Source organism: Rhinolophus ferrumequinum, chromosome 2, assembly GCF_004115265.2.
Source record: "Rhinolophus ferrumequinum isolate MPI-CBG mRhiFer1 chromosome 2, mRhiFer1_v1.p, whole genome shotgun sequence".
NCBI lineage: Eukaryota > Metazoa > Chordata > Mammalia > Chiroptera > Rhinolophidae > Rhinolophus > Rhinolophus ferrumequinum.
Window position 1 is genome coordinate 1,570,667 of NC_046285.1, and position 22,288 is coordinate 1,592,954.

General features: G+C 38.5%; 2 protein-coding genes across 5 annotated transcripts in view; both read right to left on the bottom strand.

Moving 5' to 3' along the window:
* Positions 1–18,343, bottom strand: part of GK5 (glycerol kinase 5) — an 85,127-nt gene extending 66,784 nt beyond the window's left edge. For 2 of the 4 annotated variants that reach the window (XM_033135463.1, XM_033135460.1), the window contains exons 1-3: positions 18,077–18,343; positions 7,303–7,396; positions 4,694–4,769 (exon numbers count right to left, since the gene is read on the bottom strand). In XM_033135463.1, the coding sequence (XP_032991354.1) occupies positions 4,694–4,769; positions 7,303–7,396; positions 18,077–18,238 (332 nt within the window). In that variant the 5' untranslated portion in view covers positions 18,239–18,343. Of the gene's footprint in view, positions 1–4,693; positions 4,770–7,302; positions 7,397–12,637; positions 12,744–17,782; positions 18,018–18,076 lie in introns of those variants that run through there. The other 2 variants (XM_033135467.1, XM_033135474.1) reach the window with 2 other exon arrangements.
* Positions 13,827–14,087, bottom strand: LOC117038522 (cytochrome c oxidase subunit NDUFA4-like). The gene has a single exon (XM_033135480.1). It carries the CDS (start codon positions 14,085–14,087, stop codon positions 13,827–13,829), a length of 261 nt encoding a protein of 86 aa, XP_032991371.1.
* Positions 18,344–22,288: the final 3,945 nt, after the last annotated feature.

A 22,288-nucleotide genomic window follows, 5' to 3' on the forward strand; every position in this document is an offset into this window, starting at 1 on the left:
ATGGGGCCTTCATTATGTTGAGGTATGTTCACTCTATTCCCATTTTGGGGAGAGTTGTTATCATACATGGTGCTGGATTTTATGAAATGTTTTTTCTGAATCTATTGATATGACACAATTTTTATCATCCATTTTGTGTACCACGTGACTTGATTTGCAAATATTGAACCAAACTTGCATCCAAGGAATAAAACCCATTTGATCGTGGTATACGTTCTTTTTAATGTATTACTGAATTCAGTTTGCTAATATTTTGTTCAGGATTTTTGCATCTATGTTCATCAGAGATATCAGCCTATATTTTCCTTTCTTTCTTCTTTTTTTTTAATTTTTTTTTTTGATAGTGTCCTTTGAATTGGTAATGATCATCCTGTAAAATGAGCTTGGAAGCCTTTCTTCCTCTTGAAGTTTTTTGGAATAGTCTGCAAAGGATAGGTGCGAATTCTTCTTTGAATGTTTGGTAAAATTCACCTGTGAAGCCATCTGGTCCAGGCTTTTGTTTGTTGGCAGTTCTTTAATTACAGACTTGATTTCACTTGTAGTAATCAGTCAGTTCAAATTTTCTGTTTCTTCTTGATTCAGTCTTGAAAGACTGTATGTTTCTAGGAATTTACCCATTTCTTCCACATTATCCAATTTGTTGGCACATAATTATTTGTAATATTGTCTTATAATCCTTAGTATTCCTCTTTCATTTCTGATTTTATTCATTTGAGTCCTCTCTTATTTTCTTGATGAGTCCGGTTAAAGGTTTATCAAATTTGTTTATCTTTTCAAAAACCAGCTCTTGGCTATGTATTCTTTTTTTTTTAGATTCTATTTCATTTATTTCCACTCAAATCTTTATTATTTCATTGCTGCTACTCACTTTGAGCTGTGTTTGTTCTTCTTTTTCTAAATTCCTTACATGTAAGTTTAGAGCATTTATTTCAGATTTTTCTTATTTCTTGAGGTAGTTGTATATTGCTATGTGTTTTCCTCTTAAAACTGCATTGAGCATGTTCCATAGATTTTTGTATTGTTGTGTTTTCATTTTCATTTGTCTGAAGTTATCTTTTGATTTCTTCCTTGATCTCATTGTTAACCCATTCACTGTTTAGTAGCATTTTATTTGGCCTCCATGTGTTTGTGTGTTTTTCAGTTTTCTTCTTGTGGTTGATTTCTAGTTTCATACCATTAAGATTGGAGAAGATGCTTGGTATTATTTCAATCTTCTTAAATTTATCAAGGCTTGTTTTGTGGCCTAACATGTGGTCTACCCTGAAAAATTTTTGATGGGTGCTTGAAAAGAGTGTATATTCTGCTACTTTGGGGTGGAATGCCCTAAAAATATCAATTAAATCCATCTGGTCTAATGTGCCATTTAAGGCCACTTTTTCCTTATTGATTTTCTATCTGGATGACCTATCCACTGATGTCAATGCGGTGTCAAAGTCTCCTACTATTACTGTGTTACTATACATCTCTCCCTTTACGTCCATCAATATTTGCTTTATATATTTTGGTGCTCCTCCATTGGCTGTATAAACATTTATAAGAATTATATCCTTTTGTTGAATTGATCCCTTTATCATTATTAAATGCCCTTCTTTGTTTCTTGTTATAGACTTTGTTTTAAAGTCTATTTTGTCTCATATAAATATTGCTACCCCATTCGCATAAAATATATTTTTTCCATTCCTTTACTTTCAATCTGTGTGTTTCTTTCAATCTGGAGTACATCTTTGTAGACTGCGTATGTATGGGTGTTTTTTTCTTATCCATTCAGCTACCAAATGTCTTTTGACTGGAGCATTTAATCCATTTACATTTAAAATTATTATTGATAGGCATATAGTTATTGCCTTTTTATTACCCTACTTGTCTTTTTTTCCCCTTCTTCTTTGTAAAGAAGTCCCTCTAATATTTCTTGTTTGGTGGTAATGAACTCCTTTAGCTTTTTCTTATCTGGGAAACTCTTTATTTGTCCTTCGATTCTAAATGATAATTTTGCTGGGTAGAGTAATCTTGGTTGTAGTCTTTGCTTTTCATCACTTTGAGTATTTCCTGCCACTCCCTCTGGCCTGCAGTTTCTGTTGAGAAATCAGCTGATAGTCTTATGGGCACTCCCTTGTAGTTAACTAACTGCTTTTCTCTTGCTGCTTTTAAGATTCTCTCTTTGTCTTTAAGCTTTGGCATTTTGATTATGATGTTTCTTGGTATGGGCCTCTCCTGACAAAGATTTTGTTAAATGTCTGGCTCCAAAGCAACCCAGAAAGGTAATGGCTCTTTAAATCTTCCAACAGATGCTGTCTAGGAAGGCACTGCAGCTAAGAATGCCCAGAGAACCAGACCTTAGGTAAGTATCTGTACCAGTCCTGCAGGGCACTGTCAAATCCACCAAAGTATATAAGTCAAAATTTTGTAGGACAAGGTCCCCACTGCCTTCCCTGACAAGAGCCACTTGCTCCAGGAATGTGGGTTGCTTTCCCAACATCCACAGCAGAGCCTGGGAATGGAGGATGGTGGCTGGTTTGCACATGCCCTCTCATAATTAAGAACAGAAGCCTCTACCTTCATCCAGCACTTTCCTACTTGTTATAAGGGCTAATGAGTTTCTAGAGTTCTTAAATAGTTTATTCCATTCTCTCTTTCCAACTCAATGGCTGTTTTTGTGGAGGGAAAACAGCTTCCTACTCCACTATTTTGCATGATGTTCCTCTCTACCCCTTGACTTTTGAGTTAACTATCTACCTTTTCAACGTGGGATCAATCTAACTTTCTTCTGTCTCCACTTTCAATGCCAGAACCCTTGAGAAAGGTTGGGGAAAAGTCACATAGCCTTGTAAATTTGTACGAATCTACATCTATGGAACTCAACCATGTCCATGCTCTCAAAGTCACTTAAAATGATAAAAGTCTTTCTCTTGTCCTTCATTAGTTTCCTCTCCGTTCCCCACAAATGGCACATCCAAATTTTCACATTTCTCAAACCTTATGGCACCACTGGCCTCCTATTTCTCAAAGGAAATAAGAATGCAAGGAATGACCTTTTTCAACTTCCCACTTCTCCACCAGCTACACCTACAGCCATCATGCATCTCTGTCTTGGTTCAGAGGAAAAGCTTTCCCTCTCCAAGTCTAAGGTTGGCATCTCTACCAGTACTCTCTATATCCATGACTTCCTATCTCTTTCATCATTTCATTTAATCAAATATCCTTTCTCTAAACACACTTAATCTCCCCCTCTTTGAAGAAGAACCAGAAATATCTCTCTTGATGCCCGTCACCTAGCCAAGCTCCTTCAATGTTTCCTCATCACCCCCCAGGACCTCAACCACATACAATTCAAATGCAATTTAGATTCCCAATCACTCATGAAAATTATATTCACTATGGTCCTCAATGTTCCCAGATTTATAGGATCCTTTTCAATTTGACTTGACCTTTCTACAATAGTGGCTCCAGACAATAACTTCCTTTGTTCTAAAACTGTCACTTTTCTAAGCTGCCATGATGTCACTGTACTGTTTCTCCTCCTACCTCTCTAAGTACATCTTCTTAGTTTCCTTTGCTGATTTTTCCTTCTTTGACTGCCAGTTAAATGATGATGTTTGCCAGGGGTTGCATCCTTGGTCACCATCTCTTTTTAACTAGCTGCTCTCTCTGAAAAATCTAACCCACACTCATGAACGTAATCATCACGGAACCACTCACCAATCTACATCTCTAGGACCAGTCTCTCACTTAAGTTCCAGCCCCTCATAAATAGACTGCCCACGTCATCTCAAAATGCAACATGTTCACCCAAAACCTGTAGCTCCTCTTCTTCTAGTGTGCCACAGTGAGTTAATAATATCCTTCAGCTGCTTTGGCCAAAAACTTGGGAGCTGGGGGTTATTAACATCCCTGGAGCTTATGGGGATTGAGAAACAAAATGAGCAAAAAAATACATCATTTCATATAATGATTATGCTATGAAAAGGAATAGAGTAGCTGGAGGTGGGTTGTCTTTTTAGACATAAGATGAGAGACCTGAATAAGCAATAGCCTTCAAAGAGACTTCCCAGTCTTAGTCTCATTCCCTTCAAATCCACTATCTAGAATTCCTGCTTCAAGAATATTCTTTGAAAAATTTAAATTTGGTCACATTACTCTTCTGCTTAACAGATTTTGATAATTTCCCACTGCTTATGAGAGGCAAACTCCTTACTACAACAAATAACCTTTCCTAGTCTGCAACCCTGCCTTCCTCTCCAGGTTCATCTCAATCACTCAAAGATTGCAGTGCCTACTATGTGCCAGGTATTGTTATAGGTTTAAAGGACCCAGTGTGAACAGGGCAGACAAAAATCCCAACACTCATGGAACTTCTCACTTCTATGGGAGAGGTTTAATAAATAAATATGCAAATAAGTACATAAAAATTTTACATAATGATAAGTGACATGAAGAAAATAAAATGGAAAAGAAAGGAATGGAGGATTTTAATAACAGCAACAGTCTTTTTGCTATTATTTTATGTAAGTCAAGCCTAGATAACATGCATGGAACATATTTTAATAAACCAAAAGGTAGGTCTACTTTCATCCCTCTTAACAAAGCAAAACTGTTCTTAATTCACAAATTTAAAATTCCCCAAACAGATTTCACAGCAGTACATTCATTGTGATATGAACCCAGCAAAAGAGTGCTTATTACACAATGTACTCACTTGTTCCACGTAATAAAAGTTGCTCTCTGTGTTGAAATGCCAAGACCAATGATTTGATTCATCTCTATTCCTGCAGCTAAAAATAAAGATAGACAAAACACATGTTTAAAAGCCAGTGAAGTTTTTCTTTATAATTTTATAGCATGGAAAAGAAATCACTGAGTATAATCTTTAGAAAAAATATCTGGGTTTAGCATTTTAATAACACAATTTGAGCTAATAAAAAAACATTATTAAGATGATTTTGTAGTATTTTTTTTTACTTAAAGGGATAAAAGGTCATATTCTCATAATTTAAAAAATGGTTTTTTTGCTTTAAATGTTATTAAAAAAACACTACTTAAAGTCAGTCAGATTGTATTTTCTTCTTGATAATATTATACTACAAGATAGGATCTTAATTTAAGCAATGATCAACCATAATAGAAGCTGGGAGATGGTAAAAAAGAAAAATCCCTCGGGAAAGTAACATAATTATTGAAGCTCAGATCTATTTTCCACACAAACAGATGCTAGGAGGCAAATAAAAACATAGTTTTTTTAAATCCAAATTTCTTAAATTATAGCAACTGAGTGATTTTTGTGATATTATTTTTAAAAAGCACTTTATCCCTCTGGGCAAATTAGGGACAACTTTAAATATGAGCACTGAGGAAGACAAATCACCCCTATTCTGTACTCCTTCCAAAAATACTTCACTTGAATCTAATCATGTGGAAATAATCAGACAACCTCAAAATGCAGGAAAAGTCTACTAAATTGGTCTGCAATTTTGAAAGCTGTCAATGTCATGAAGAACACGCTGTCGTTGAAAGACTCTGCAGACACTGCTAAATGCAATGCCTCATCTTTGGTTAGATTCTGGATTGAATAAAAAGTTATTAATGACTAAGATAGTAGGGGATATCGAAGACTAAGTATTAGAAAATATTACCATATTAATGTTAAATTTCCTGTGTGATAATTGCATTGTGGTAATATAGGAGAATACTCTTTTTCTTTGGAAATAATGCTGAAGTATCTAGGGATAACAGATTATTATTTTGTTATCCAACCAATCCTCAAATAGATCAGCCAAAAGAAGTTTACAGAGGATGGTACAGTAAACATTGTAAAACATGTCTGAATCTCAGAGAAAGGTATACAAGTGTTCAATGTACAATTCTTGCAAATTTTTGTATAGGTTTTCAAATATTTCAAACCAAAAAGGTGAGAAGGAGAAGCAATTCAGCCAGAAAAATGAAGTAAAAGACCATTTAGAATTTACATCTACAGGTCATCTTTCATTGTATTCTTAAAGAAGGCTGCATTGAAAATGTTCTCAAAGAGCTAAGATTTCAGACCACAGCTACAGCCAGGGAAGCACTATGCATCAAGAGACCACACAGAAAAAGACAAAACAAAAATTTATTTTACAATAAAGGTTACTCAGTTGTAACTTCTGCCAACAGGAACTGTGTGTTGTAACTTTGTTTATAACCCGCTAGTATTTTGTACACAACAGGAAATCAAATAGTCACTAGCTACAACCTAGAATGAAGGAGGAAGGTGAGCCTTTGTACTGTGGCTGAAAAAATCTTAAACCAGAGGACAGAATTGCTGTTACCTCTCCTGGACAAAGTGGTTCATTGTAAACGGCAAATGTCCCCTAAAAAATACTGGGAAAATATTGTGAAAGAAAAAACAGCAAAATGGAGTTGATATTGTCAAGAGAGCAATCTAAAATGGAGCCGGAAGGCCTCCAGGAAGCTGAGCTAACTCACTCCTTCCAAGTGAAACTGAACTTTTGAACTGGCCTAAAACAAATGGCTACATCCTGATATACGCTTACTTCCTGGAACTGGCTCTGCATCACTGAACTCTCTATTAAAAAATAAAATGTTGGGCCAGGCAGGTGACTCAGGTAGTTGGAGCGCTGTCTTCCTAAAGCCGAGTTCACTGGTTCTGCTCCCCACATGGGCCAGTGAGGTGCACCCTCTAAGCTAATATTGTGAACAATGGCTCTCCCTGCAGCTGGGCTGCCGTAAGCCACCGACCAAATGGCGACCCACTATCTCAGCCAGGGGGAGCACAAGGCTCATAATACCAGCATGGGCCAAGGAGCTGCGCCACGCACAACTAGATTGAAAACAATGACTTGACATGGAACTGATGGGTACCGGAAGAACACACTGTTCCCCAATATGCCCCAATAAAAATTAAAAAAAAAATGTCCACCTAGGAATAGACATAAGCAATTAGTCATGTATCTAGCACAGTGTAAGTCTGCCTGACAGCACTCATCTCAGTTCTTTCAAAGCAACTTGTGTAACCCCTTTGGAAGGACCCCTTTTCTGTTTTTATAAACTCTGTTCCTTTCCCACTCAGAATACAGTTGGGGTTTCTAACGAAACCTATGTTTCTGAATTGCAATTCTTAAAAGACCACCAAATAAAGCTTTTGTTTGCCTTGCCATTCTTGGTCAAAACGGATTGACACTGTGACCCCAATAAAATAGAGTATGTATAATTATAACTTAGGAAACCCACCAAATTCTATCAATGCCTGAGGAAAACTCTTGTTACAAACAAAATATACTTTACTATTTTTATTTTTGTAAATCCAATTACCTTTGACAGATTCTTTTATTACAGAAACAAACTGAAGCCAGAGAATATCAGGATCAATTTCAACCCAGCCAATTTGAGGATAAAGACTTTCTACCTATGGAAAAGAGAAGATTTAGTAAAAATAACATTAGTCAAATTAATGGTATGTGGATCTTAAGATTACTCATTAAAATCATTAACAACATGATTCCATTTATTATCTAATTCGTTTTTATTGTTAAAATGGAAAAAAATACATACATGAAATAAAAAAGGAGATACCAAAATACCAGTAGTTTTCTTTAGTTCATGAGTTTACACAGACGATTTTAACTTTCTTTATTTAATCTTTATCTTTATTTCCCAAATTTATCTTTATTTTCCAAGTTTTCTACAATGGAGATGTATTATTTTTGTAATAAGAAAAAAGTCAGAATTTTGAAATACAAATATTAACAAATAAAACAGCAAGTTCTGGTTCAGGCCACCCTGTCTCCCCCACTGAATGCAGATACAAAACCCAGACAGAATGCATGGGGCAGCTACTTGCGGACTCAAAAAGGTATATAAAGGCACACAGAGTGGGTTAGAAGAATTCAAGTACTACTGAGCTGGTGGTAAGATTCCCACTTTTCTTCTGGTATCCCCTGGCCTGGACTCAAGGAAGCCTGAAAACCAGAAGTGGGTAGCAGGCTGCAGTAGAAACCCCAGGAGAAGCTCTCTTCTTTTGGCTAACATTCAGAGGGAGTGGGAGAAATCTTCCACTTTTTGTTTCTTTTTTCTCCCTTGCTTTGATACTTTTGTACCCAGCCTATCTGGTAGTGGTGGCTGCAGCAGTAACCATAGCACCTAAAATACTGAGGGAGGCAAAACTTCCTCTGCAATCAGAGGAGCTATGGGTCCAAGAGGATAAGGTGAACCCCCATCACTTTTTCCTCTCTCTGTGCTCCTGATACCTAGCCCACTGTGGGCGTACAAAGTGCCCGGCAGAACAGGTAATGAAAGCTCCAGCTTTCTGGCAAGAGGACCCAAGGAGTACTAGGAAGATCTCAGAGAGGGAGGGGCTTGAGAAAGCTACCCTAGAAGGTTGTATATGAATCCCTAGACTCACCTAGAAGTTGCACATGTGTCAGTGTAACCTAAATAGCAGAGCACAGATGTAAAGAACAGAACTATGAGAGAGATCATAGCCCAAGTCCCAGACTGACCACTTGATAGCACATACACAGGGCATATTCAAATAGTACTGCCAAGGTCTTGAAAACAGAACTGACATTGAAACCCAAGTCCACAGAAGGCTGATCAGAATTTGTAGCCTGAATCCAACTGCATTAGTTGCCTGCTAAAAGAAAAATATCACCATTCATCATAGGATTTATACAAGACCCAGAGTCTTATACCATGATATTCAAAGTGTCCAGGACACGATCCAAAATTACAAAGTATATGAAGAACCAGAAAAATCTCAACTCACATGGGAAAAGATAATCAATAGACACCACTGCCAAGATGACACAGATACCTGACAAAGGTTTTAAAGCAGCTATTATAAAAGTGCTTTAAGTAGGGCGAATTCTTTTGAAACAAATGGAAAGATAGAAAGTCTCAGCAAAGATACAAAAAGCATGAAGAAAAACAAAATGAAATTTTTAGAATTAAAAAATACAAAAATTAGGGGAGTGGGAGAAATGGAGAGAGATGCTGGTCAAAGGGTACAAACTTTCAGTTACAAGATGAATAAATGATGAAGACCTAATGTACAGCATGGTGAATATAGTAGTTAATAACGTATCGTACACTTGAAATTTGCTAAGAGAGTAATTCTCAAGTGTTCTGAACACACACACACACACACACACACACTCACACACACAGTAATCTTGTGAGGTGATAGGTATGTTAATCAGCTTGACTGTAGTAATCATTTCACAATGTGTACGTATACTAAACATCATGTAGTACACCTTAAATATATACAACTTTTACTGGTCAATCAATTAAAAAATATATAACCATTAAAATAAAAAACAGGGGCCGGCCCGGTGGCTCAGGCGGTTAGAGCTCCATGCTCCTAACTCTGAGGGCTGCCGGTTCCATTCCCACATGGGCCAGTGGACTCTCAACCACAAGGTTGCTGGTTCAACTCCTTGAGTCCCCCAAGGGATGGTGAGCTCCGCCCCCTGCAACTAAGATTGAACACGGCACCTTGAGCTGAGCTGCCGCTGAGCTCCCGGATGGCTCAGTTGGTTGGAGCGCGTCCTCTCAACCACAAGGTTGCCAGTTCGACTCCCACAAGAGATGGTGGGCTGTGCCCCCTGCAACTGGGGGTGGCAACTGGACCTGGAGCTGAGCTGCGCCCTCCACAACTAAGACTGAAAGGACAACAACTTGAAGCTGAATGGCACCCTCCACAACTAAGATTGAAAGGACAACAACTTGACTTGGAAGAAAGTCCTGGAAGTACACACTGTTCCCCAGTAAAATCCTGTTCCCCTTCCTCAATAAAATCTTTAAAAAATATAAAATAAATAAAAATAAATAAAAAAATAAAAAACATACTGCATGGGCTCAATAGAATGGACACAGCAGGAGACTGTCAATAAACCTGAAGATAGATGAATGGAGATTATCTAATCTGAACAACAGAGAGAAAAAATGTTGGAGAAAATGAGTAAAACCTGAGGGATCTGTGGAAAAAGAGCAAAAGATCTAATATTTATGTCATCAGAGTCCCCAAAGAAGAAAAGAAAGAATTCTATGCAGACAAAAATTACTTCATAGTAGTAATAGTGCTAAAAATTTCCCAAGTTCAGTGAAAGATTTAAAATCCACATATTCTAGAAAGTCAGAAAACTCCTAACAGGATAAATCCAAAGCCTTACACATCCAGATTCAGCATAGTTAAAATGACGAAAACCAAAAACAAAGAAAAAAATTTGAAAGCAGCCAGACTCACTATGTATACAAACAATGATCTGAATGACTAGATTTGTCATCAGAACCACGAAGGCTAGGAGAAAGTAGCTCAACATTTTTAAAGTTTAAAACATTTTAAAAGAACTGTCACCCATAATTTCTTATCAAAATCCCAGTAGGACTTTTTGTAGATATAGACATGATGATTCTAAAATTTACTTGGAAAGTCAAAAGAACTGAAATAGCCAAACAAATGCTGAAAAGAATAAAATTGGAGGAATCACACCCAATTTCAATACTTACTCTAAAGCTATAGTAATCAAAAAGGTATGATACTAGCATAAAAATAGACAAAAAGGTCAATGGAACAAAATAGAATGCGGAAATAGACCTACACAAATATGACTAATTGAGTTTTTGACAAACGTACAAGGCAATTCAATGGAGAAAAGATAGCTTTTCAACAGAGTTGGAAAAATTTACATATTCATATGCAAAAAAAACTAACTTTAACCTAAACCTCATAATTTATACAAAAATTAACTCAAAAGGGATCATAGCTCTAAATGCAAAAAAAAGTGTGACTTGGAGCTAGGTAAAGAGTTCTTAGACATGACACCAAAAGTATGATTCATAAAACAAAAAAATGATAAACTGGACTTCATCAAAATTAAAAACACCTGCTCTGCAAAAGATACTGTTAAGAAAATGAAAAGACAAAGTACAGACTGGTTGAAAATATCTGCAAATCACACATCCAATACAGGAATTATATCCAGAATATATAAAGAAATCTCAAAACTCAACAATAAGAAAATGAACCTAATTAAAAATGGGCAGAAAACTTGAAGAGGCACTTCAACAAAGAAGATATATGGACATCAAATATGCACATGGAAATATTCAACATCACAGGCATTAGGGAAATGCAAGTCAAAACCAAATGAGACACCACTACATCTATTAGATTGTATGAAATAAAAAAAACACCAATAATATCAAGTGTTGGTGAAGAACAAATGGAAATTTTACACATTGCTGGTGGGAATGCAAAATGGTATAACTACTCTGGAAAAGTTTGGCAATTCCTTGTTAAATTAAACATTTACTCACTATATAATCCAACAATCTCACTCCTACGTATTTATCCCAAAGAAATAAAAACTTACATACACATCAAAAATCTACAAAAATGTTAATAGAAGCTCTATTAAAAATCACCAGAAACTAGAACTAACCCACATGTACTTCAATGGGTGAATGAATCTGGTACATCTATAATGGGTTACTACTCAGAAGTAAAACAAATGAACTACTGATACACACAGAAATACAGACAAATCTCAAAGGAATTATGATGAAAAGAAAACACAACAGTGTGCAAAGGCTATTTACTGTATTGTTTCACTTAGATGACATTCTCAAAAAGAAAAAAAAAAACTATAGTCATGGAAAACAGATCAGTGGTTATCAGAGGTTAGATATAGGAAGAGGGTATAACTACAAAGGGCTAGCACAAGGGAGTGTTTTAGGTTATTCCTATACATGTGCTAAAACTCACAGAACGTATTCACCAAAGTCAATTGTACTGTATATTAATTTTAAAAATAAAATAAAAAGAACCTATGGCTTCAGGATAAAATGACGGCTTGAACATACGTTTGATCTCCAATTCCCCTCAAGACTCAACTAAAATAGAACCATTAAGAAGACTTACACAGAAGGACAATGAGAAGAGAGAAAACAGGGTCAGACCAGGTTTTAACAAATGTTTTTAATATCAACAGTGAGTAGGTGGGTGGTACATGGCCAAGCACAGAGGAGAAAACTGATACCTCACTCCCTGCTCAGATTACACTACATCTCTGCTCAACCTCTGGCAGAGATTCTAGGGTAGAACCCTGAAAATCCCAGGTACCTCCACAGGCTGGGATGCCAGATGGGGCTGAACAAAGGACTGGTTCAAAGTCTTTATAAGCATACCCAATTCCCCTCCTCCAGACAGATTACTGCCCCTCCTGAACCGGGCAGAAGGTAAGAGGTTTACTCTCTGTGGGGATTGAACCAGAGAAGTTCTTTTCTTGCAAATATTGCTCAGAGATAGCTGAGTAGGGTAAGACATGCTACTGAAAATATGAACAGATAAGCAACCATAGGTCACCATTTAAGGAAAATCTCTAACATGTAAGAAGAGTTCAAAACAAGAGTAAAAAGAAACTGCGGAAACAGTGATTATGTGGGGAGCATGAGGGTGATACGAGAAGAATCCACAGGGCTCATCAGAAATAACTAGATCTGACAAAATCTATTCCCCTTCTATCAAATGTCTCTGTTCTGTGTAAGATTTTCATGACCACAGCCTGTAATGACTCAAATGCGATAAACACTTCCTCACTCCAAAAAAACTCAGTATCAATATCATCATTTCAAGTCTACAAACCTCCAGACTTGATGGTAGCACTCCAGGGTCACTTCCCTCAACTCCATCAACCTGGAGAGCTCACTGTCCCCAAACATGTCACAGTAGTGAAATCAAATCTGCTCCCCTACCAAAGCAAAACCATACCAAAATTAGGTCAAGAATATAATCAAAGCTAAGAAGAAAAATTGTTTTGTTGATTAAAAACGAAAGACAACAACCAAATTTTTTCAAGAGTGTACAGAGAATATGTAGAATTAGCGAATCCACTTTTTTTTTTCTTTGGAGTGGCCTTTCTGTCCTATTCTTTCAACCAAGATATTATCTTCCATGGTTTCTTCAAAATGGCATGATGTTCTTCACAACAGGGAACATGATAAATTTTTTCCAATTTTAAAAACTAAAATTATCAAATATTCACATGTAGCATTTTCAACTCTAAATAATATTTTAATATATAAAACCTATATTTAAAAGTCCATGGAAAGATTTTTTTAAATACAAATAATAGGAAAAGGCTAAAAGTGTATCTCTGCTATTAAAAAATGAATGCCACAGAAATAAAATTGAAGTTTTCTGAGAGGCCTAGTACTGGCCTGCTGATTAAGGGTTCAAGTTTAGGATTTCAATTTTAACTAAAAGACTAATACAGCCTATTTTGTTCTACAGCCTATTGTTGTTTCTAAAGGGTAAGCCTTTCAGTTGTTCTTTCTCTTTCTTTTTTGAGCTATTGATTTAGCCATATCAATCAAATTCTATACTAAAAGGTTTGAGGTTTCTATTATAAAGTCTCTCTATCAAAATATTAGTAGAGGTATAATTTTTGATTGAGAAAACTACAAGTTCTGTGTCTAATCCATTAAAATCCCATGGAGCAAACTGAATTTCTCGTACTTTAATTAAATACAACCCAATTATTTATTTTATACCCATGATGTAATAAACCAGATACTAAGTAGAAATATAGGTTCTTAGAGTTATTTCCCAAAGAACGCTAGCTATCTGAAGTAAAGGACCAGTTGTTTGTTTTTTCTAATTTCTTTTTTTTTTCTGAGTTTCAGATATTTATTAATCAGTGTAAACCCTAACATAATACACCAACATGATTTCGTGCATTTGGAGGGAAAATATTTCCTGGTTAAGTGGAAAATTGTGTGAATAGCTTCTGAAAGACCTTCATTTTAAGCAGCTTTGTAGTGAAACATTTTATTTAGAAATCTGGACCTTCTATCTTCAGTTTGCTGTAATCTACATTCATTGAATAGAACTTGTATTGATCACTGAGACCCAGTTTGTTCCAGGATTCTGTGTTATTCTTTTTGTCCCAACAGACATCTGGATTGAACGATGCCAGGGGCAAGACATAGAGCATGGTTCCAGTACCTCCAGCTCCAATAGATACAAGGAGTGGGGGGGTGCGGCGGGTCAAGCCTGGATGCTTCTTCTCTTTCCTGAGGATTTGGTGCAGCATGGTTGCAGCAGTGGGCTCAAGCAGTGGGCTCAAGATTAGCACAGAAAAACAAAACTGCAAGGCCCAGGACTAGGTAATCTCTGCCTTTTTCCCCTAATTTCTAATTAATTGTGGACCAACAGTTCTTAAGACAGAATTTAAATGGGCAGCTAGTCAAGATGACAGAGTAGGCAAACATTGTACTCACCTCCTCCTACTACCACACAAAAAGTTACAACTAAATTATAGAACAACCACCCTTGAGAATCAAGTGAAGACTAGCCGAACAGAATTCCTATTAACTAAGGATACAAAGAAGCAGCTATGTCAAGACTGGTAGGAGGGACAGAGATTCAAAAGAAGGTGGTCCCACATACATGTGTGGCCATTCAATATACAGAAGTACCCCAAGGAGCGATAGACCACAGTCTCACACCAGGCTCCCCAGCCCAAGGCACCTGCTGAGGAATCCCTATGACATCTGGCTGTGGAAATCAGCAGGTATTCCATCCAGCTGAGACGGAGGACTGCTGTAGACTCAGGTGTCCTCTTAAAGAGCCCAAGCACAGACTTACTCTCAAACAACTGCCCTAAGCTCCAGTGAAGGGACAGCACACTGGTATAAAACTAGAAATCAACAACAAGAAAACTGAAAAACACACAAATACATGGAGGCTAAATAACATGCTACTAAGCAGTGCATGGGTTAATAATAAGATCAAAGAAAAAATGAAAAGATAAATTCAGACAAATGAAAATGAAAACACAACAACTCAAAAATCTATGGAACACAACCAATGCAGTTTTAAGAGGGAAATTCATAGCAAAATACACCTACTTTAAGAAATAAGAAAAATCTCAAATAAACAATTTAAACTTACACCTAAAGGAACTAGAAAAAGAACAGAAAACAAAGCCCAAGTGAGTAAAAAGGAAAGAAATAATAAAGATCAAAGCAGAAATAAACAAAATAAAGTAAAAAAATTACAAAAGATTAATGACCAAGAGCTGGTTCTTTGAAAAGATAAACAAAATCGATAAATCTTTAACCAGACTTAACAACAAAAACAAAGAGAGAGAGAGAGAGAACCGTAATAAGTAAAATCAGAAATGAAACAGAACTGAAAACTAACACCACCTAAATATAAAGGATAATAAGAAAATACTATGAACAATTATATGCCAACAAATTGGACAACCTGGAAGAAATGGATAAATTCTCAGAAAAATACAATCTTTCAAGACTGAATCAAGAAGAAACAGAATCTAAACAGACCAATAACCACTAATGAAATTGAATCAGTAATCAAAAAACTCCCAACAACAAAAGTCCTGGAGCGGATGGCTTCACAGGTGAATTGTACCAAACATTCAAAGAAGAATTAACACTTATCCTTTACAAACTATTCCAAAAACTTCAAGAGAAGGGAAGGCTCCCAAGTTCATTTTACAAGGCCAACATTACTCTGATTCCAAAACTAGACCAAAACATTACAAAAAAAGAAAATTATATGCCAATATCCCTGATGAACATAGATGCAAAAATCCTGAACAAAATATTAGCAAATCAAATTCAGCAATATATTAAAAAGATCATATACCATGATCAAGTGGGATTTATTCCTTGGATGCAAGTTTGGTTCAATACCCACAAATCAATTCATGTGATACACCACATAAACAAAATGGAGGATAAAAATCATATGATCATATCAATAGACACAGAAAAAGCATTTGACAAAATCCAGCACCAATTTATGGTAAAAACTCTCAGCAAAGTGGGAACAGAGGGAATATACCTCAACATAATAAAGGTCATACATGACAAACCCACAGCTAACATCATACTCAATGGTGAAAATATGATTTTATTTATATGTCGATTCTGAAAAACAAAACAAATGAACAAACTCATAGATACAGAGGACAAACTGATGGTTGCCAGGAGGGAGGGAGGTTGGGTGGCTGGGTGAAAAAGGTGCAGGGATTAAGAAATACAAATTGGCAGTTACAAAATAGTCACGGGGATGTAAAGTAGAGCACAGGGAATATAGTCATAATATTGTAATAACTATATATAGTGCCACGTGTGTACTAGGCTTATCGGGGGTAATCACTTCATAAGTTTTATAAATGTCTAACTACTACGCTGTACACCAGAAACGAATATTGAATGTCAATTGCAGTTGAAAAAAAATGTAAGACAATTAAAACAACCTTCTAGGAAAAAAATGATATACAAAATAAAATCCAAAATATTTTATTATTAAGGTCAATAAACATAAAATTACTCTGCCAAATTGCTACACCAGTTTCTATTTCATATATTCCTTATCTCAACCTCAGCAGCCCAGGAACTACACTTTAAGAAGTGTCGCTGTAAAATTCCTGCTACAGTTTGAGAGGCATTGGAATAAACTCCTTAACCTAAGATAGTGCTTCCTCCTTTGAGAACAGGGACTTTTTGTATTTTTATTTAAACATTTTATTTATTTGTATTTTTATTTTTTATAAAATACTTTTTCTATTTTACTCACATATCTTTCCAGATACCTTCCCCACAGTTTAGAATCTGAGCAAACAAACCATCCTAGTTTCCTGCTACAGCAATCTTGATTCATCTTTAAGATTCTTCAGTTCTTAAGAACTAACGATTCGCCTCAGATAATATAGCAACTATGAAACCTTGTGTCTTACTCTAACAATTTGTCTCCCTTTGGTTCCAAATACTTCAATTCCTTTTTTTTTAAAAATCACTGCTTAAAACAGAAGTACTTTGTGTTTAGAATGATAAGGGAGACTGTGAAAAGTATCATTGTGTTGTGATAAAGACTCATAAAAAGATAAGCACACAGATAGATGCTGAGGGACAGTGTGGGCCTTTCATCTGTCCCTTCCAGTTGGTGTAGACATGAGGCATGTGGGTGGGTGGGCAGTGCTCCTGCACAGGGAGCCAGAGCAGGGACCAGGGAGCGGCTGTAGTGCCAGCTCACTCTCCTAGTCCCCAAACCAGAATGGAAATCCGGTATTTCCTCAAGAAGAAATGCTCAAAGCAGTCATGTGGGTAGACCTGATCCTGGGCAACCTCCGTGGTTGAAATGTGTTTCTAGGCGGATTGGAAGAAGGGTGGAAATGGAGCAAACGGGAGAGTCCAGTACTGCGGGAATGGTCTACTGTCCTGACCCTGCTAACATGAAAAGATGCTGATATTGGAAAGAAGAGTAAACGGGAACACCATATCCAATCAACATTTTTGGTACTCAGGAAATTGTGTAGAAATCTGCACTTCATTAAAATGGGAACAGGATAATACCAGTTGGTTGGCTGCTTTACTATTAACATGAATTTACTAATAACAACAATCTATGACTTGCTAAGCTCCTCAAATCAGAAAAAGATTTTTACGAATTCTCAAAAACGCAAAGGAGCAAAGTAGTGGCACTACCGCCTTCAAAATGTGTCCAAGCCTCCACTATGCATGGAAGTCAGTTGCTCACATGAGAAACCAGCAGTTGGAGAAGTAGTTTATAATGTTAATAACTGAAGAATGGACAATGAAGGTACAATCTATCAACATGTGAAAAATTAAAATGTAAATGAAAATAGGTTGGATGTCTATCAAGGAAGTGCAGGAAAAACCAAGCAAGTCACAAAGCACCCTTTGGCTGGATAATTGCAGCCCGCTCTGCTCGGCGAGTCGCCGCAGTCGCACCCACCTAAGGCCAGAGAGGCGAATCTCCAGGTGACAGGAGTGACAGTGCATGGCCCTGGCTCACAAACCGGGCCCCTCCTGTCCTCAGCCTGGGCAGGAAGGGCGCGCGAGTTCCAGCCCTGCCCAGGGCGGGAATGAGATCTGGCCAGTCCCGGCGCGCCGCTCAGGCCCCGGGGTGCTGCAGGTGGCCGCGACCAGGCCGGATGAGACGGACCCGCCCGCTCCTCTGCCGCGCGCGACCCGATCCCGGGAATCTGTGCGACCCTGACCCACGGCCCCGACGCCCGCTCCCTGTCACCTTCTGGGCGCTGGAGCCACGGATCCGCCCCGCGCGGTCATAGACGTGGCAGCGGATCACTGAGCTGCCCACGTCCAGCCCCAGCACGAAGCCTGGGCGCGAGGTCTCCGGTGCGCACTGCTCCGCGGGCCCCCGTTCCGGGACGGTGGGCAGCCCAGGCATTCCGCCCCGCAAGCCTCTCCACACAGCCGCCTCTCCAGCCGGCGCGTTACAAACCCCAGCGCTTCTGCGGCCAAGAGCGCCCCGCCGGGCCGCCGCCCCCGGCCCGCCCCCTCCGCCAGATCCGGGAGGCGGCCCCGCCCCTGCCTCGGGCCCCGCCCCGGCGCCGTGACGTCACGGCTGCGCAGTGAGCTTTTCGAGGCGCGCGCTCGGGTGGGGCGGCCGCGTGAGGCGTTTGGAGGTCGAGCCCTGGGGTCCTAGCAGAGAGACCTGGCCTGGTTTTCCAAAGGCTGGCCCCTTTTAGCGTTGACCTAACCCTTAGTTTTAATTATTTCCCTCATAAGCTCCTGGGAACAGTGCGTGAGTTTCTTTTAACCCTAGTTAGATTTTATGAATCTATTAAGAAAAGTAAAGTGACCTGAAAAATTGAAAATTCGGCAGAGAGTATTTATTAATAAACTGAGTTTCCCCGCAAGACTTCCCTCCCCAGAAAAGTTGGTAAAATTTGCACCTATAATATACATCAATAAATACTTGCTAAATGAGATAGCACAATGAGGGAGACAGCCCTCAGGTGCCCTTCTACCTCTACGAAAACTAGCCACTACCTTTCCCACCTAGAGTAAGCAACTGTCCCGGTTTGCCCTGAGGAGTTTTTTGAAACAAAGGATTTTTCTATGCTGAAACCAGGACAGTCCTCTAATGCTCAGAGGCTCTTGGTGTCCACAGGTGATTTCCTTTGGGACACTGGTATAGCCTGTTCAGATGTCAGCCATCTTTTAGACAGTGAGCTCCTTGAGGACAGAGATGGGACCTTGGTCTTTTTTCCTCCAAGACACAAAATACCTACTCAATAAACATTAATATGTGCAAGTCTCTGTCAGACTCATCTTCTGCCTGACTTGGCCACAAGACACAGAGGGTAATGAGCCCTTCCTAATCTCTGCGATTTGGGCATGTTGTCATGTGACCACCAAGGCAGACCTTCCAATGTGTAAGGGAGGTGTGGAGTTGTGCTGGCTGCGCTTGGTATCTGGAATACCACAGCTGAGCCCTGGATAGCCACATGCACGTCAAGCTACCTCTTTTCACTTCAACCCTTGTTTATGAGCCTAGCCTGATTTGGACTGGGCTCCTGCCTCAGTTTCCTGATCTGTACCTCCACTCCTGACTGTGCCTGGTGCTCTAGCCTGAATACCACAATGAGATGGAGGTGGACATACCATGAACTTAATGAAGCTTACACTTCCTGTCCCTCACTTGCATGGGCCCCTGCCAAGGTCCTGAGAAGAACCTTGGCAAACTGTTCAGAGTGCTGTGCTTTATAGTATTTGCAAAAGTGAATAAATTTTGTATTTTTTTTCCTGAAAGTGGGCCCCAAAATTATATAAGCTTCAGATCTCATAAAACCATAGTCCTTCCCACCCTTATATAGTCCTCAGAAATTCCTTCTTTCTCAAGGCCTGGACTCCCTCTTCTACGCTCCCCTCCACCCCCCAGTGGTACTCTGGAATGCTGCCTTGCACCCACTCTGAGTTCTATACACCCCAACTCACTTCTCTGAACCGGGTGAATACTGACATCAGCTGGGATCATGTCAGTCCTCCCTACACAACTCTGAGTTGTAATGGTTTCAAGCACTGACTTCTCTCATCTGAGCCAACTTAAGGTCCAGCCCCTGCTTATTCTTCACCAGTGTTCCATTGAGGTCCTTGCCTGGGTTTGCTATTAAGCCCATTTACTCCCTGAAGCAGTCAAACCAGAAGGAATGAAAACCAAGAACTTCAAATTCTCAGGCCTGACACCCCAGATCTGAAAATAAAAGAGAACTTTGGGTCAGACCAAAATCAAGGGGAAAACTGGAAATTGAAAGGTAGAATAACTATACTAGAAAACCCAGACTAGAGTACTTACTTCATAACTCAAAACAAATAAACAAAAACTTAGTTACATGCTTCCTAGCAAATAAAGCATAAAGGGAAATAAGAAATTTATATCTGTCAGAAAGAAGGAAGTCATATGAATAACTGCTATGCCAGTCACGGCAATTGTACTTACATGTACAATCCTGTATGTTCTCTCACTTAATTCTCTCCAGAACCCAAAGAAAGTGTTTTCACAGGAGGGAATAACAGCTCGCTCAAGGTTGTATGGCTAGCACATGATGAAAGCACAAGTCTTCCTCTACTCAGTGGTTCTTTAGAGTGCCTGAAACATCAACGTTGTCTAGAGATAAACAAGAACTTATCCTGCCACAGATTACTCTTCACAAACCCCACAGCATTGTTGCCAGCATGTGTGGAAGGCTTCTTCCAGCCTTAGCAAGGAGGGTGCTGAATAGGTACAAGGCCCTTCTAAACCCTGAGGGGCCCCCGGCAGAAATCGTGGCCTCTTCCTAGCTGAGATGCTGGCAGTCTTAGAAAGAGTTACCATCTAATCTAAGGGAAACCAGAGTCACACCTGCCACACCAGCCCAGGTATCTGCCCCATCTCCATGTCCTTAAGGGGCATCCAGTGTCAGAAACTTGAGCAGGCTCAGTACTCCACCTCTTAATTCTCTCCTCCTGAAGTGTATTAAGTAACAGGAAATCTTTTCATTCACTCACTTATCTGTAAATGTGGGAGGGGAAGGAACCACAAAACGCACAGTTTTGTTAACCTAGCTTTTATGTTTATGAACACCCAGAGGCGGGGAAGTTCTAAAGAGAGGCCACTGTTTAAGAAGAGCATTCTACTTCCCTTTCTCATCTCAGTCATCCTATTTCACTCATGATCAGAAGCCTTTTTTATTCAACTATGGATGTTATACCTTGTAAAATCTCAAATGAATGAGTTTTGTAAGTTAAGACTTAAACTACATTAGAGAATGGCTGAAAAACATTTTTTAATTTGTGGATACAAATAAAACTTTGTTTTTAGAGGAAAATTTAGAATTATTGTATAAGGCAATTAAAAATCCAAAGTAAACAATGGCACTTCAGAAGGAAATTGGCCATTACTACTACTGAGTTTTCAATAATAAAGATTTCAGCCTTTTGGCTAAGAATAAACCACATTAAAAAAAGAAACCCCTCCCCACATATTGCTTAGCTTCTGTTGGCATTCTTTTCTTCCCAAATACCACAGAATTCTTGTTTTTTAGATGTTTGACAGTTGTTTTCTCTCTGCACTTTGAAAATATTGTTACATTGGCTTCTAGCTGTTACTTCTAATGAGAAGTCTGCTGCCAGTCAAGTTCTCATTAACTTGTGGTACTCTGTCTTGTCTCTCTGGTGACTTTAAGTTTCTGTTCACATTCAGTGTTCTGGTCTTCCTAGGTGTGGTCTTATTTTAATTTATCCTACTGGGGACATCCCACTGTGATTCTTTAGTGTGAGGACCTGGGTCTTCAACTCTGGAAAATGTTCTTTTGTAAACGTTGCCTCTTCCCATCGTTCATATTCTCTCCTTAGGGAACTCTTGGCCAATATTTAATTTAAAAAAATATTTTGATTCAACTGCAGACTTACAGAAGAGTTGAAAGATAGCACAAAGAATTCCTATATCCCCTCTACCCAGATTTTCCAAACATTAACATTTAGCACATTTGTAGTTTATCTTTTCCTGTTTATCTATTTACCATACTGTTTTCTGAACTATTTGAAAGTCTCAGGCATGATGCCCATTTGCTCCTAAACACATAAGTCAGAATTTCCTAAAAACAAGTATATTTTTTTACAAAATCATCATACGCAATATTATTAGCTAATCTAGGGATCTTATTCAGATTTCACCAATTGTCATAATAGTGTCCCTTACAGAAAATCCTGGGTCATGTGTTGCATTCAGTTGTCATGTTTTTCTTTTCAGTCTTCTTTGTATTTGAGGCCATTACTCAGTCTTTCTCTTTAGTGACATTGACATTTGTGAGGAGTACAGACCATTTATTTTGTAGAATGTCCTCTATATTGTGTTTATCTGATGTGTCCTCATGATTAGATTCAGGTTATGCATTTTGGCCAGAATAGCACAAAAGTAATGGTGTGCTCTTTTCAACAAGGCTGAGACTAGGGT

Excerpts from the sequence above, each read along its gene's own strand:
- LOC117038522 (XM_033135480.1), bottom strand. The coding sequence starts at position 14,087 with ATGCTGCACCAAATCCTCAGGAAAGAGAAGAAGCATCCAGGCTTGACC.